Source organism: Cinclus cinclus, chromosome 4, assembly GCF_963662255.1.
Source record: "Cinclus cinclus chromosome 4, bCinCin1.1, whole genome shotgun sequence".
In the NCBI taxonomy this organism is placed as follows: Eukaryota; Metazoa; Chordata; class Aves; order Passeriformes; family Cinclidae; genus Cinclus; species Cinclus cinclus.
In genome coordinates this window covers 3,805,325-3,821,574 of record NC_085049.1, presented here as the reverse complement: position 1 = coordinate 3,821,574, position 16,250 = coordinate 3,805,325, and the positions used below count along the sequence as shown (strand labels likewise).

Below are 16,250 nucleotides of genomic sequence, written 5' to 3'. Positions count from 1 at the left end.
TGTAGTAATCTAAATCTTTTCAGTTTTAGTGAACTATCCTTTCAAGCATTGTGTGATAATTAATTATCAGCCATACTCACTCTTATCTAAAAATATCAGCCAGCAGTTCTTTAAAATCTCCCCAATTCATGCATCGCTATATTTGGAACATGTACTTTAATTTCACCAACAGAGGTCACTAAACCACTGAGAGAGAACCACAAGTGCTGGGTGGGAACACACCCTAGTCAATCCTCCTAAGATCCTTCAACAGCTATTTTCAAAGGGCTCTTGTCCAGCTGCTTCAGTAAATATAAACTCAGTTAACAAAAAGAGAAAAAAAAATAAATAAGAGAGTATATGCTCAGGGAAATGAGCTGTACTAGGGATATGAATCACACAAAACACTACATTGTTCAAGATGTTTAAGTATTAGAATATATTTAAAATATATATTATGAAGCCAGTAGTATACATACATGCATAGGTATGAGTATTGCTAAATCAATTTTTCAAGGTTAAAACAGGCCCTGATTTAAACGATAGTGTTTTGAATGACCTGCTGAATTTCATTTTTCAAGCTTTGTGCTCTTGAAAACCAACTTAGCAGGGAGAGAATATGAAGAGGAGGATCCCAGAGAAATAACATCTAATGATATTAATACCAGATAGAAGCACAGGAGAAACCAAGAGCTGTCACCGACTTGCTCATTTTGGCAGAAACACTCAGCTAATGGAACTATATTAACACATCATTTTCCAACTTTCAACTGCAATGAAAAGCTATTTTTACAAATCATTACTTTCGGTGTACGGTGTTTCAGCCACATGGCTTCTATTAGTGTTCAGGGGAGTTTCACAACCAAAGCAGCCTGTGCAGCACTGAAAGTGCACCTTTTATGTTGAGCTAATCCCAGAGGGGAGTCAGCACTCATGCCCCTGTCCTTTTGACCTTTATCCTTTTAATGCATTTTGCCTCAGTAGCAAAAGGTGAAAACCTAGTTTTCATGTTTCAAAACAGAGCGTTTCAACGCTGATTCTCAGTGCAGCTAAGGAAAGTAACATCAGCTCTTGTGGAAATGTTTAAAGTCCCTAGCTCGGCAATCAACAATAGCTTTATAAATGTGTTTTTGAATTGCTTTTCTGGTAGCCCTTTGAAGCTCACCCATACAGCCCTGCTGCCATCCCTCTGAACAGCTGTGAACATGTGAAGCCATTGGAGTGGAAGATGTTAATTACTCTCAGCCACTGGAATTTATCCAGGGACCTCTTGTGGTTAGAAACGTTTCCCTAAAGATGCGCACTAGGTGCTAGGATCATCTCTCCTGTAGCATACCTGAATCTTCCCTTCTTAAGCAAAAGGAATTTCTCATCCAGATGCTCACTTTTAAGTGTTCTTCTCATGGGACACTAGTTTTTCTAAGCAATCTTAACTGTAGAACCTTTTATTTCTGTGAATACAGTTCCAACAATAGATGACTGGGTTTTTCAGGGACTAGGTTTAGCATATATAGAGATTTTCCTTAAAACCTGGGGAAGCTAGTCTAAAATAAAAAAGGAACTAAGTCAGAAAATACAGAAAACAAATTGACAGAAATGTGGTTAGAGCTTTTTCCCCCCCCAACCACTGTAATTTGAGCTTCCTTTTTATTTACAGTGAAGAAAAAGCTACACACCTTCCCTCTGCATCATCAGAAAAGTGTGCAGACCAAAAATGGTCTTTTTTTCTCCAGATTTACCTCCTGCTATTCATTGGCATTTTGCATCTAAAATAGTTAGCACCAGGAGCTTGATGTGATGCCAGCAAGATATTACCCACAGGGAACCAAAATAATAGCAGATGAGCTGGCAGAAAGATCCCCAGAAAGGGAAGTAACATAAAATCAAGATTCTAAGCCTAGCCCTTTGCTGTGACAACTACAAAGCACCTTTAATAACTGAACACATCTTTAAATACACCTCGTAGATCCCTCTGCAGTGGTTAAACCTTGTAATCACTCCCACCCCCGCAACAAGACCAAGTCAGGTCAGTCTCCGGCTGCAGAGAAATGAGGATGAAGTCGTTAATCTGCAGCACTTGACTCCCAACGGGTGAAGATGAACGCCGAGGACATTTCTCTTGTCCTTTGCTGCAGGTGAGAATGCTGCCCTGTACCATACTCTGTCAAAGGGACAGACGCACCAGTCTTTGATACTCTAAGGAAGTGGAACAGTCACCCTGATCTCCCAAGAATGCTGTCCCTTCCCTTTAAGGGCACAGAAGTCCTCACCCGGCCCCAGAAGGAAGGTGTAAGTGGGAAGAAGGAAACTGAATGTAATGGAAAGCAAACATATCAACTGTGAAAACACTAACCACCAGCAGCTACAGAATTCCTTCCTTGTTTTACTTAAGGACAAGTACACTGATATTCAGTGTTTACAGAGGTAAAAGTCCCACAATTACAGGGCCAATTCCCTTTTATGTAGGCCATTAGTGCTGTTGTATTGTACTCCTTCCACCCCCAGTCCAACATCAAATGCAGTGATTGAGGAGTAGATAGAGCTCAGGTGAGGGATTGCTTAATTCTTTCATAATGGTCACTGCTTAATGGCACAGACCACCTCCTAACTCCGGCTCAGCTACTGCAGGCCTTTAACAAGGCTTGAGACAGCAACCCAATGTGTTCCCCAGCTCACCACAAGCAACAGTGAAGATAAAAGCAAGTACAAACACAGAACTGTTATATACAAAAAGTTTAATTGAAATACCTGTATAAAAAATATGATCTCCATACATTTCACACCGTTAAACAGAAGAAAAAAAAAATCCAAATCCAAGCTGCATAAATGCAACCAGATCACAGAAACACAGCTATTAAAATAAATTAAAGTTTATGACTCTGCCACTCTACCTTCCAGAGCCAATGCACGGAGACTGTACAATGTCAATAATTTAAAACCCTTCCAAACAGCATTACTTTACACTTCTGGTACAGCAATACCAGACAAAAGGCATACTGACTAACTTTAAGAAGTCATTCTATTTCCCTTAAATTAGACTTTGTACAACAATTTCCCATCTTCCAACAAAAAACTGGTAAGGTCAGAATTTTTTTTTTATTTATTTTTTTGTAACCAAAAGTTGACAGGAATGCAGAAAAAAAAAAGTGCCATGGGCAAACCACTAGAATTCCCATGGGGAGAAGGAGGGGAAAGCACAGTGTTGAGTAACTCTAACCAAATAAATTAACCAAATAAATAGCCACAGTTGAAAACTGTGGGAGGTCTTCTAAAATCCAAACAATAAATAACTGTATAGTACACGGGAAAAACCAAGTTTACACAAACACATTATACAGGTATGGAAAAAAAAAAAAGTAGAAGTCCTTGAATATTGCATTGATTGTGCATTCAACATGCCCATACATACTTTAAGACTCGCAGGGTGACAAAAGGCCGGGGGGAGTTGAGAAAGGGGCTTCTCATGCCCAATGGTAGAGATGATAAAAGGAAACAAGAATAAATGTTTCTGATAAAGAAGCCGATATACCTGTTCATATTTCTGTGCAGGCTATAGGAAATATTTTGAGCAGCAGAGGTGGGTTGGATCTGTAAAGGGCAGGGGGCAGGAGTGAAATGTCTGTGTTCAAGTATTCCATCACCAGTGGATGGGACTACTTCATTCAATCACCGAACAGGTTCTCCAATGCATCATAGGAGCTGCTTCCCCCAGCACTGAGTCTAAAGGGAGCAAATTCCTATAATGAACTGGATCTTCTTTGGACATAGACAGCTCAAAAAAGAAAGTCCCACTGAAGCAGCTTTCAAAAAGGCACTCAAAAGCAAATAAAATCTAGTCCAGGCTCTATGAGAGCAAAAAAGTTTACCATGTATTCAAGAGGTCACTGCTTTCTTAATAAGGTCAGTCTTTGACTAAGTACTGGCCTGCAACTCCCAAACATCAGCGTTTCCAAAGGAAATCTCTCATTCCAAAGCAGAACCCAGCAAAGGGGGAAAACAAAATCAAGTCCCTCAGACAAAGATTCAACTACAGAATAATGAATGCATTTTTCTAGCCCCTCCTATGTATTGGCAGCAGCACTGTGGTCTTTCTGCTTGAAGCTCCCCCTCCCAGTGCGAGGTCCTTAGTAATTCACAGACTCTCATTACTTGAACTTGTGCTAGATACATCAGTATCAAGGGTCCGTAGCCTTATGTCACAGTCCTCAGACTTCACTACTTCAGATTTGTGCATCCATTGATGGTCAAAAATCTGCTCAAGTGTTGGTCTGTCTGAAGGCCTCAGTGAAAGGCACCATTTGATCAGCTGTTGACATTCTGCAACAAAAAAAGAAAACCGTATTAGACTAAAAAAGTAAAAAAAACCAAAACCTCAGTAACAGAAGTCCACCTACACAAGCTCATGTGTACAAGACCATTCCCAAAACCAGAAAATCCATTTGACTTCTATAGAACTTACCAGGTGAAATTCTTCTCCTGAAGTATAATCGTCCCCTTAATATTTCTTCATCTTGCTCAAAAGGGATGTCTCCACAAACCATGTCATACAGCAGAACTCCCAGAGACCACACTGTTGCTGACCGTCCGTGGTATCTGTGGTATCTGATCCACTCTGGAGGGCTGTATACTCTTGTTCCTGAAAGCAGCAAAAAACCCACCGTTACAGTAAAGGTTTAAATTATTTCCCCATTGTTCACCTCCTTCAGGCAGAGCTAAATTAAATTCAAAAACCTGACATTTAGGAATTAAAAAAAAAAAATTAAATAACCAAACAAAAAAACCAAACCCAGAAAACTAAACAGCTTTAAATTTTTCACAAGCCAAAGCCATTAGCAGTGCAATTTCAGGTCATCTGCAGGGTTACACCATCAACAGACTTGGCCCATCCGGTTGTTCTATTTTGTGGCAAGGAATAACACAGCCCCATCAGCTGACTGTTTACTGAGGCGAGCTCCCTTTCACTGACCACGTGGCGTCTGCAGCATCACACCAAAAATAGACACAAAAGGACAAAGGGGGCTGGCGGGGAGGAGGAGAGTGCGACAAGAAGGTGAAACTCAGGTCTGCCCGCATTACACGGGGCTAATCTGCTTTATCCAATTCCACAGGGCAGTAAACAAAATAGGGCCGCTTACAATTTCTATGTTTTTAAGGCCTCCCCCCGGGGCTTCTATGCGGCAGCTTTTCCCAACTCGCCCCCCCCTCCTTCCCCTCCCCTCCAGTGTCCGAGAGCTCCTTGGATACCAAACAAAACGGGGAATTCGTGATGCCGAGGGTCACGTGCGGCAGGGATTCGGGTTTCACAACAAACAGATGTGAGTGCGGCAGCTGGGGGCGGGGGAGCGAGACCCCGGTGGAGCATCAGTCATGCTCCAAAGACCGGGGGAAATACTCCCTCTGGTCACATGCTGCTGTCTTATGTTCAGCTTTCCCACCTCTAAAGCATCGACCCCAGCCGCTGTAGCAAGTCATTTCGAGGGAGTGCATTTGTCCCCATCACTTTAAAATCTGCAATGCGGGATTTCCAGGACACTGGCAGAATGGGAGCGGGGGAGGTACCACTCCGAGTTAAAAAAAAAACAAAACAAAAAAAAAAAAAAAAAAAAACCACCGCATATAAAAACGGCATATCCACACATGGAAACATCCGACACTGGCAAAACCTCCGTGTAAACAGATCGCCCTCTAGGAAAAAATACCCGCTTTTTCCAAGACAGGGAAACATAAACTGCTGCGTCACTGCCTGGAATCGCTTCTTTCCTACGCAACTGAACACCCCTAAGTGGCTTCGGGTCCACAGGTTTCCATTACTGATAGACCTGATATGAACCCCCGCATCAGGGGCTCCGCTTGCTGCGACTGGTCACGGGAAAGGGGCTAAGCTGCAGCTCTAGGAAGGGCATTACCCCAGGAGGGGCACGGGAAGGGTGGGGGGCACGTACCGTCGAAATCGGTATAGACTGTATCCTTGAGGAGAGCCCCCGAGCCAAAATCAATGAGCTTGAGCTCGCCCGTGCGGAGGTCAACCAGCAGGTTCTCGTCCTTGATGTCCCGGTGCACCACGCCGCAGCCGTAGCAATGGCGCACCGCCTCCAGCACCTGCCGGAAGAACCCGCGGGCCGTCTCCTCGTCCAGGGCGCCTTTCTCCGTGATGAAGTCGAACAGGTCCTTCACCAGCTCGGGCCGCTCCATGATGATCAGGTACCCGTCGGGCCGCTCGTACCAGTCCAGCAGCTTGATGACCCCTCTGAAGCCGGAGCCCACCTTCTTGAGAAGGACGATCTCCAGGGGCACCATGATGCCGCTCTGGGCAGAAAAAGGGGCGCGGGTCAGCGGCGGGGGGGGGGGGGGGGGGAGCGGCGCGGCCCGGGGCAGCCCCGACCGAGGGGAGGGAGGAGGGGAGGGCGCGCAGGGCGGGGAGGAGGGCGCGGCCGGCGGGCCCCCTCTGCCGCTGCCGCAGTCCGAGGGGCGGGCGCGGCGCTGCGGCGGCGAACCCCCGCCAAATTCCCTCCCGACGCAGAGGCCGCGCCAGCGGGGCGGGCCCCGCCGCCCACACAATGGCCCCGCCGCGACGGATCCCCCCGCGGTACCCCCGGAACCCCTCCGGATACTTACAATCGTACCCCACTCGGTCACCCGCTCCTTCACCACATGCTTCACGGCGACCTGCGGAGCGCGGAGAACGGAGGCGCCGTGAGCGGCGGGGCGGGCTCAGCCTGCGCCCCGCCGCCGAGGGCCGGGCCGGCCGCGCCCGCCGCTTCCCGCGCCACGCTCCCGCCCGCCGCCCCCGCCCGCCGCCCCGCGCCTCACCGGCAGCCCGTCGGCGATCCTGCTCCCCGCGTACACGGTGCCGAAACCCCCGCTGCCCAGCACGGAGCCCACTTGGTAGACTTTATCAAACGGCTCCTTCTCCACTTTCACTGCGTAAACAAGAGGGAGAAACCCGCGTTAGTGTCCGCAGCCGCGCTGCGCCTGAATAAGAACAGTAAAAATTATAATAATGCAAAAAAAGAAAAAAAAAATTAAAAAGCCCACAAACGCTCTGCCCGTAGTGTGTGCGCTGCTTTGATTCGGACCAAGGATTCATTGAAAAAAAATAAAAATCTTCTTTTCAATTTAAAAAAAAATGAAAAAGAAGAAAACATATGCAGCCCCGGGAGCTGCGAGACGCCGAGCCCGACATCCCAGTAGCGCAGGGCCGGTCCGCGCCCTCCGGCGCGGCGCTGGTAGGGGACACCCCAGCCCCGTACCTGGCTGGAGGATCTTCACCGGCAAGTGGTCCATGCTGGGGCTGCAGATATGCGCCAGCGAGCCGAACTTGGAGAGTAACATCTTCCGAGGGGGGGAAAACGTCGAGTTAGTTTCCCGCGGCAGCTCCGCCGGCGTCCTCTGGGCTCGGCGCGGCTCTCCTCTCTCCTGAGCCGGCGGAGAGCCGGCAAAAGCTTCTGCGCAGCTCCTTCTTCGGGCGGGAGCAGGAATTCACGGAGTCCTCGGGGGTCCGTCCCCGCCGGCAGCAGTCCAGGTGTCGGTCACACAAAGTCCTCCAGAGAAACGCAGTCAGCGAAGGCGCCGCTCCCGCGTTCCTTCTTCCACCCGGCGAAAGCCACTCGGGGCGCAGGCAGAAAACTATAGCCCTCCGCGGAGGCAGACCAGTCCGGGGGCCGCGAGAATCCGCGCGTGGAGCCCGCCCCTGTGGGGGCCGCGGTGGCAGGAGCGGGCCGGGCGCCGCAGTGGAGCCGTGGCGGGCGGAGGACAGACCGCGCCGCCGCCGAGCTGCCCGCGCGCTTCTGAGCCGGCGGCGCCGCCGAGCCGCTCTTAACTCCCAATATTTTGGTGCGGGCAGAGTGCGGCGAGCGCGCCGAGAATATCCCTCCGCGGGGGAGGGAGGGGGGGAACACCTCAGCCGCCGTCCCCGCCGCCTCCTCCCCTCTGCGCCGGAGCCCCCGCGGGGCGGCGGCCGCGACTGGAGCGCCCTGTCCCGCCCCGCCGCACGGGCGGGTACGGGGAGGGCGGGGGGCTGGGAACTACTTGTTCTGTAGTAACCGGCGCGCAGAGTTACACACCGTCTGAGAGAAACGAATCACACATTAGCGGCCAAAAAAAAAAAAAAAAAAAAAAAAAAAAAAGGCGGGGGAGAGATTCTCCCGTGTGCGTTACCGCTGCCGCGCGGCCAATCGCCGGGCGCCCTTTCAAAGGGCTCCCGGCGCGGCCCAATGAGGAGAGCCCTCATTTGCATGCGGCGGCGCGCGGCCAGGCGGCGGCAGGGCGGGAATGCCGCGGCGCGCCGGGCCCGCCCCGCCCCGGGCTGCGGGAAGGTCGCTCCGAGCCGCCGCGTCCGGGGCTGCGCGGGGGCGGGGCGCCCACAGCGCCGGGGCACGGCGGGCAGCGGCTCCGCGGAGCCCGTCTGGGACGCCGGCAGCCTCGGTACGGTGGTCGGAGCCCGTTCGTTTTGACAGCCGGTGCTCCCCAGAGAGCGCGCGGCGATTCCTCCTCTCCAGCGCTGACCCCTCGCCTCGGCGCAGTTCGGCCCCGTGCCAGAGCGGGGGAACGCCGGCGCCTGCCCTCCGCGCCTGCCTCTGTCAGTCACCTCCCCTGCGCGGAAGCCCCGCGGGGCCGGTGCGGCGCGACGGCGGGCGCCGGAGTGCCGGCGGCGCAGCTCGGGGGAGCCGAGCGCTTCCCGCCCCGCCGGGAAGAGGGCGCGGAGCCGCTCCGCTTCCCCGTGCTGCCGCCCGCCCCGCAGGGGGCGCTGCATCAACAGGAATGGGGCGCATCAGGGCCGCGGGGGGCCCCGTGCCCTCCGGCGGGGCCGCGCCGGTCACCGCGGTGCGGGCTCTGCGCCCGCAGCCCCGCGGCTCCGGCCTTTCCTGAAGGGACACCGAGACGCTTGGGAGCGCACAGCCGGAGGGAGAAGCCCCGGGGGATCTAGGAGATCTTGCCGAGTGTCCGTCCGGCACAGCTGTGGGCGACTGCTTTACACGCTAACGAGTGCGGTGCTGCACCGGTGGGCAGCGGTGTCCTCACGACTGCTCCAGACGCGCTCGCCGGGCTGGCGCTCGGGCGGGGGGAGCACCGCGCTGTTTGCAGACACAGCTTGGCAGCCACTCCTCCGTGCCCTGTCACCCACAGCCCCTGTCGCCGCCACCGTGTCGCTCACCGCGGCCGCGGTGCGCGGCGGGGAAGAGCGGCGGAGTTGCAGGGAGCGGCGCTCAGCCGGGATCCCTGACGCGGGGCTGTTTTTGGCAGCCCCTCCCACCCCGGGCTCCCGGGGAGAGCCTAGCAGTTGGCATTGTCTGATAATAGTAGCGCTGTAATCTCGGGCATTCGGTGCCCATAAACAAAGCAAGGGCTTCTAGGGAGAGGTAATAACTTTTATTAGATTAGACCAGCTGATGTAAAGGTCAAGTTTGCAGGCGCAGTTTCAACCCTTCGTGTCCCAGAATGTATTTTTTGATGATCGATCAGCTGGGTTATAAAAGTTGCTACTTCTCATACAGACCGATTTACAGAGGCTCCAAAATATACCATTGAGTTTATCGAGCAGCTGAGGAATTCAGGAGGTTTCATGTTAATGGATTTTTTTTTTTCTTAAAAGCTAATGATTTGGGTTTACAAGATAAAGTTATTTCTCGTAAATCTCTGGTTCTTTCTCTCTTTAATTTGTGTTAATTTGCCTTTTGGCCGTCTCAAGTCACATTAATAAAAGTTAATGCATGTAATATATATAAGTGCTAATTATTTAGAGAGTTAACACTGCAAGTTGTTACTAATTCCTGCTTTTTTTAACATGAACAGACATGAAAAAATTATGCATGTATCACTAGTCTGCAAACGTAAAAAACATCAGGCCTTGTCATTCCAACTATATTTGGAATTGCTTAAATTCATCTCTGTGTGTGGCCAATCTATAGTAAATCAGTGATACACTTGCCTTGAACCTGTTCTGGAAATAATACAGTTCCCTCAAAATCCTGTTGGCGTTTAAGCTACTTCTTCAGCTGTGTCAGCTGTCAAAAAAAAATCCTGACATACCCTTCCACATCTATATTTGTAGCAAAATCATAATCTAAAACTTCTAGGATCAATCCTGGCACTGATGTAACTCCCAGTCTGATTTGTATTTTTCACACCAGTGTGAAAGGGAGGTTATTTTACGTTTAAAATTAAAGAAAACAAGGTAGTTATTTAAAAAAAAAAAGGTGATAAGGGGGTATTTGTACTTCATTCACTTAATTTTGGCAGACAGACGTTTAATTTGTATGCAGCTACAAGAACTCTTGGTTTGACAGAATTACAAATGGAGCCCAGACATGGAATTTACCTTGTCTTTGCACATAAGCCTTTCATGGGTTTGTGGTGCTCCTTTTGATCTGGCTTGGAACATGCAGTTCAGTGGTCCTAAACAATTATCGCTGCAGAAATGTTTTATAAACTAGTTTTGGCCACTTTATTTGCAACTATAGATGGAAAATCATTCATGGGTAGGATGCCAGTTTGATTTGAAATTCATTTTTCTGTGCAGCAGTCCCTGAGCAGGAGTGGGTTTGTCAAACACAGAAGATCCATGGAAGTCTCTGCTTGCAGAACAGTGCTACCTTCAGGCTACCTTTTAATGTCTGTGTGGAACTCAACTCAAAGTTTGCTGTGACACATCGCCAGGTACTGCACCAGTGACATTAATGGGCTCTAATATATACTTATAGCCATTGTAGGTCTTCTGGATGGGACTACCAAAATGCATCTATTCCCATAATGTGACCATAAGGAATGCTGCTAAGAATGCTCTGCCTGTAAATGTCTGTTAAATTTACAAGAATATTGGTATTTCTATGTCACTCAACCTCCTTATATGTCAGAGCTCCTAGCTCCCTTAATGACTCTTCGCTTGATTCTCTTCAGTCTCTCTTTTATTTGGCAAGAGAACAAACTGAACACCAGTGCTCTAGGTGTGGTTTCATCTGTGCTGAAGAGAGGGCAATAATGATGTCCCTTGACCTGCTGGCTGGTGGCACTTCAAGATGTGGTCAGTGTTCATTGCTGCAGGTGCACACTGCTGACTTAATTGGTTTGTGCTCCACTGGGTCTTCTCCTGCGGAGCTGTTAGTTCCAGCCTGCACTTCTCCCTAACTAAATCCTGTCCCAGGAGTGGGATCTTGGCATCCTCATTTTTTGAAGTCCAATACAGATGTATGTATTATACATTTATTCAGCTAGTTGAGATCTGAGTAGCAGCTATACCCTCCAGTATACCAACAGCCACCTTGGATTTGGTGTCCCCTGGTATTCCCAAAGGTCACGCATGGAAAAGTTAAATAATATCAGCCATTTTATTGATCCTAAGAAATACCCCTTGGAATCACCTGCTAATTGGACTTGAAACAGTTATTAGCTACCTTTTGAGGCCCATGACCTGGCCAGTTTTTAATGCACCTTGTACTATACCTGTATCTTCCCAATTTGGCTGCAGATGCTGAAAAACTACCAAAGTTCTGGCTCCAGACAAGAGGAGCAATGGCTACTCTAATCTCCTCCAGAGAAGCCTGTAATGTAGTTGTAGATGACATTCAGACTGACCAAACACAGTTTGTCCTTGGGAAGCTCAAGATGGCTTGTTCTCAATGTTGATATTCTCAATATTGATGTTCTCAATAACATTTTTGTTGTCATGGTAATGATTTTCATGAGTATTTGCTCTGTAATTTCCCCTTCAGCTGAGAGATTGATCATCTTTTCACCACCCAGATCCTCCTTTTGCAATTTCCTAAGACATGCATAACATTTTTATAGTTGTTAGGAACTCCTCTGATCACTGTGACCTTTCACAAGGGACTGAGAGTGCCCTTCCAATGAGTTTTGCTGTCACTCTTAGCACTCTCACATGTATCCTGTCCAATCCTATGGATGTATATGACATTTCTCGCTTGTTTAATTAGACCCTGACTTGATCCTTACTACTTGACATGGAACTCTGAGATCCCTGAGAGCAGGACCATGCCAGTAGAAACAGAAAAAAATGAATACTCGTGTGCTGTGTCACAAAGTCACCTACTGTATTCAGCAGCCCGCCTAGATTTTACTCGGTCTCCTATTTTGGTGCAAAAGTGTCCTTACCCATGACATACTTCATCAATTTTAACTGCCCGTAAGCATTGCCCCTCTAATTCCATCCCTGCATACCCAGGACATGCTCCTGTGTTCCTACTCATTGTGTCTCCACTTCCACCTCCCATATGCTTGTTTTTTTGTTGTTGAGCTTAGTCATATATACCCTGTACTGCTAAGGAAGGTTTATGCTATATTTGCCTGTTTGCTTGCAAATTAGGACATATAAGAGATATGAATGACTCTGCCAGGTCTTACAGGTCAGTTGTTAGGCCACTTCCCTCAGCAGCTCCAGGCTTTTCTTTTGACCAGTGTGTCTTGTGAAGCCACAACCTCTCTTTATTTCTTTGCATTTAAGAACATGATGTTGGTGTTATGAATGATTAGAGAATCATAGAATTGTAGAATATGCTGAGTTGGAAGGCACCCATCAGGATCATCATCTGGCCTTGCACAGAATACCCAAAAGCTCATACCGTGTGCCTGAGAGCATTGTTCAGACGCTTCTTGAACTCTGTCAGACTGGTGCTTTGACCACGTCCCTGGGGACCTTGTTCAGTGCTCTGGGTGAAAAGTCTTTTCCCCATATCCAACCTGAACCTCCCCTGACTCAGCTTCACCTTGTTTTCTCGAGTCCTGTCATGGGTCATAGGAATGATGAGGTCAGTGGCTGCCCCTTTGCTCCCCCTCATGAGGATGTTGTAGACTGCAGTGAGGTCTCCCCTCAGTCTCCTCCAGGCTGAAAAGAACAAGTGGCCTCGGCTGCTCGTCGTACGGCTTCCCCTGCCAACCCATCATCACCTCACGGGCCTCCTCTGGATAATCTCTTAATAGCTTCATGTCTTTTTTATGTTGTGGCACACCCAAAACTGCCCCCAGCACTCGAGGTGAGGCTGTCCCAGTGCAGAGCAGAGCAGGACGATCCCCTCCCTCACCCAGTCAATGATGCTGTGCCGACGCAACCCAGGACACAGCTGACCCTCCTGGCTGCCAGGGCACTGCTGGCTCGTGTTCTACAGAAAGATATTGACAACTTCTTCAGCAACACGCTGTACATTTCCACATATGGCATATCCTTTTCCCTTTATAAATCAATATCCTGAGTGTGTTCAGTCAAAGTTGACTCCTACCATAATCATTAGTGGGACCAGTATTGAGGTGCTGTTAAAAGAAGGCTGAAAACTGAAAGGGCTTTCAAAGAGGAAACAAAGTTTAGGATTGGTATCTTAAAACATGAAGCTCTAGTAGCTCAATCTACTTTGTTTATTTGACCTCTTTCCATTGCAGACTGGAAGTATCTATTTATTTTTTTCCCCACCTGGTGTTTGCTAGTTCTTTAAGTGTCACACAGGAAGGGTTTCCCAGGCTGAGAACTGAGAGAAAACAGCAAATTCTGGAATTAAAGTACAGGTGTGTTACAGAGCCTCACTATGGATGTCGTTCTCTGGTAATTGAAGACCTGGTATTGAAACCATATTTAAAATAATGCAAGAAGATATGTGAGTGTGTAAAAAGAACTTACAGATTTGATGCACAACTTGCATTAGATACCATGACATTGTGTCAGGTGAAGTCAGAGTGGAAAGTCTCTGAAGCATTAATATTTATGATTCAAAAAGCACGGCTGTGTACAGAACTGAGTTCTCAGGACCTCATCTTTCACTGTTTTGCAGGTGGCACTTTGTATTCACTCGAGAGATTGCACAATTTCAGCAGCTCTTTTCCCTATTTCAAAAAGTGTATTGAAGAACTAAAGGGGGATCAAGGAAAGGTAATGAGAATGACTGAGGTTATGAAAAAAAAAAACTCTTTTGAAAGATTAGGCCTTTTTTCACTTTAGGGGGAAGATCAAGAAAGTGGATAAAGTAAAATAATGGTCTAGGTACCACGGATCAGATGGCTGTGTTCTCTCTCATTTAACATGAGCTGACAAACATCAAGGAGAATTAAAAGGTAACTTTCAAAACTGAAAAAAATACCCAAACACAACCTGTAATTACCTCTATATATAAAACTTGTAATTAGACCATGGAACTCACTGCCAAGTCACAAAGGCCAAGAATGTAACAAGATTAAAAAGAGTATTGTATTTTTAGTGATAACAAGTATATTCAAAGCTATAAAAATAGTAAAAGGGCTATTAAGTATCAAATTTCAATGTGGAAAACAACTTTATGTCTTGTAGAATGATTCAGCAAATTAATGAATAAAGAATGTAAGTAAGGACTAAGTAATATGGTTCACCTCTGCCTGCTCTGTAGTCTTTATGTAGAGTGAGCTGAAGTGATAGAGTAGTTTGTGTACCAAGGCAATTCTTAATAAAGTCCTATATTTGCTCCTGTAATTCTGTTTGTGCCATTAGTGTTATATTTTAACTGCTGCAATGATGTGAAAAAATTATCTGGGTTCAATCATTGTTTAATGGGATGGTCAAAATGAGTGCTTTTCAACCCATAATCGATGTGTTGATGGAAATTGTAAGACGTCACAAACTGTTCAATGAGTTTTGTATTTGCCCACATGCACCAAATAAAATCAAGGAAGGAAAAAAAAAAAGTAATAGCAAAAAATCCCAAGGTTTACTTCTGTTTGTTTTTTTGTAAAATTGCCAAGTTGCAAAAATAGGTGAATACATAATCCTTCCATTACAATTAAAGAAACACTCGAACAGTTGATCTCAAGATTTTCTGTAAAAATTTAGAGAGACATTTATTCTATCGTTGTTGCATCATTGCTGTATGGGATGAAGCAAAAAAAAACACATTGTTTTTATGACTGTGTTTGAGTTTTATAGAAATGTTAGAGTACAGATGAAACTGGATTGTGTTCTACACTCCCTTTGAAGTGTGAAGATATAAAAGCCTTATCTGAGTTGTGACCACCATAGTTACAAGATTTAGATCATTCCATTGTATCTGTGACCTGATCCAAAATGCTGTACTCCCTGTAAAATAATTCAGCAATTTGTTAAGGATAAATTAATTATAACAGACAGTGTCAATATGAAAGTGTCTTTCTATATTTGAGAATGGATAGAAAAGTCCAATTGGTTTTCCATAATTACAATGATAATAAGTAATAAAATTGCTGAAGACTTTCCAAAGGAGACAATACACAGAGCTGTCAGCTCTCCACTTGATCTTTCTTGAATCTTGACACTAAATTTAAACTCAAACCATAATACCAACATTGTAAACCAAAATATTGTATTTATGTTGTCCTATGCTACTTACTTCTACTCAATATAATGTGTTAGATGCATTTGTAATTTTAAAAGCAAGAGAAGTAATTTAAAGGAGACTGAAAGGACAGTTGGTGGGCGAGTTAAATGAGGAACTGCTATAATAATATGGTAGTTGTAATTTGAACTTTATGGAATAAATTCACATTTCAAATTCAGTAAGTGCATGCACTTTGGCACAACAGTTTAAGTTGTCAACCAGTTTGTATGACTACGTAAGTTCCTAATTAAGACTTGATGAACCAAAATTCAGCAGTATGAAGCATTCAGACCTTTCCTACTATTTTAGCATCACTACCTGTTTGCTTCCACTTCCACTTTCTGCACTTCAGCTTCTCAAACACTCTATAATGAGAAAAATACTATGGAGTTACTGTAATTACAGAAATAAAATCTGTCCTTTGAACCATATACAAGGGGGAACCACCAGATTACTTTGTATGGGTGTGCCCCAGCTCTCTGATTGACAACCTACGGGTGTTCCTGGTCTTTGCTGATCTAAAAGGATGTAATTATTAACCAGCAAAAAACTCCATTGCTGTGCACGTGCATCCCATGTGTAATCCTCTGCAGAACTGCCACCAGTCACTGCTACTGTTGTTAGTGCTAGACGCAGGACAGCATCATTAGAAAGCTGAGGATCCTTGATACTGTGCTAGTGTGTGTAATTGAAAACAGAAGCTGATGTGGAGAAGGTTATGTATTGTGTAAATTTTTCTATAAGTATAATTATTCTTGCCATAATAGACTGCCTTTTCTATTTTTTGAAGTTAAGTCTATGAGACAAACAGTCCCATTTAGTGTATAAAAAAAAAAAGTTGGTACCTGATCTGTTAATATACTATTAAAGTAATAATAACAAAAAAAAGGAAGGAGTGAGTATCCTTAAATGATCTTTGATTGAGGCTCAGCTGAATGCACTCTGATGTTT

At 46.5% G+C, this 16,250-nt stretch overlaps 1 protein-coding gene across 1 annotated transcript; it reads right to left on the bottom strand.

Moving 5' to 3' along the window:
* Positions 1–2,646: 2,646 nt before the first annotated feature.
* On the bottom strand, positions 2,647–7,743 carry PIM3 (Pim-3 proto-oncogene, serine/threonine kinase). The gene is made up of 6 exons (XM_062492619.1): positions 7,230–7,743; positions 6,790–6,899; positions 6,595–6,645; positions 5,922–6,285; positions 4,439–4,615; positions 2,647–4,296 (listed from the first exon to the last, which is right to left on the bottom strand). Exons 1-6 carry the CDS (start codon positions 7,309–7,311, stop codon positions 4,112–4,114), a joined length of 969 nt encoding a protein of 322 aa, XP_062348603.1. The 5' UTR covers positions 7,312–7,743; the 3' UTR covers positions 2,647–4,111.
* Between the last annotated feature and the right edge of the window lie 8,507 nt (positions 7,744–16,250).

Excerpts from the sequence above, each read along its gene's own strand:
- PIM3 (XM_062492619.1), bottom strand. The coding sequence starts at position 7,311 with ATGTTACTCTCCAAGTTCGGCTCGCTGGCGCATATCTGCAGCCCCAGC. Across the intron at positions 6,900-7,229 it reads GGTGAAGATCCTCCAGCCAG|TGAAAGTGGAGAAGGAGCCG; the intron begins GTACGGGGCTGG and ends TTGTTTACGCAG. Across the intron at positions 6,646-6,789 it reads GGATCGCCGACGGGCTGCCG|GTCGCCGTGAAGCATGTGGT; the intron begins GTGAGGCGCGGG and ends CGCGCTCCGCAG.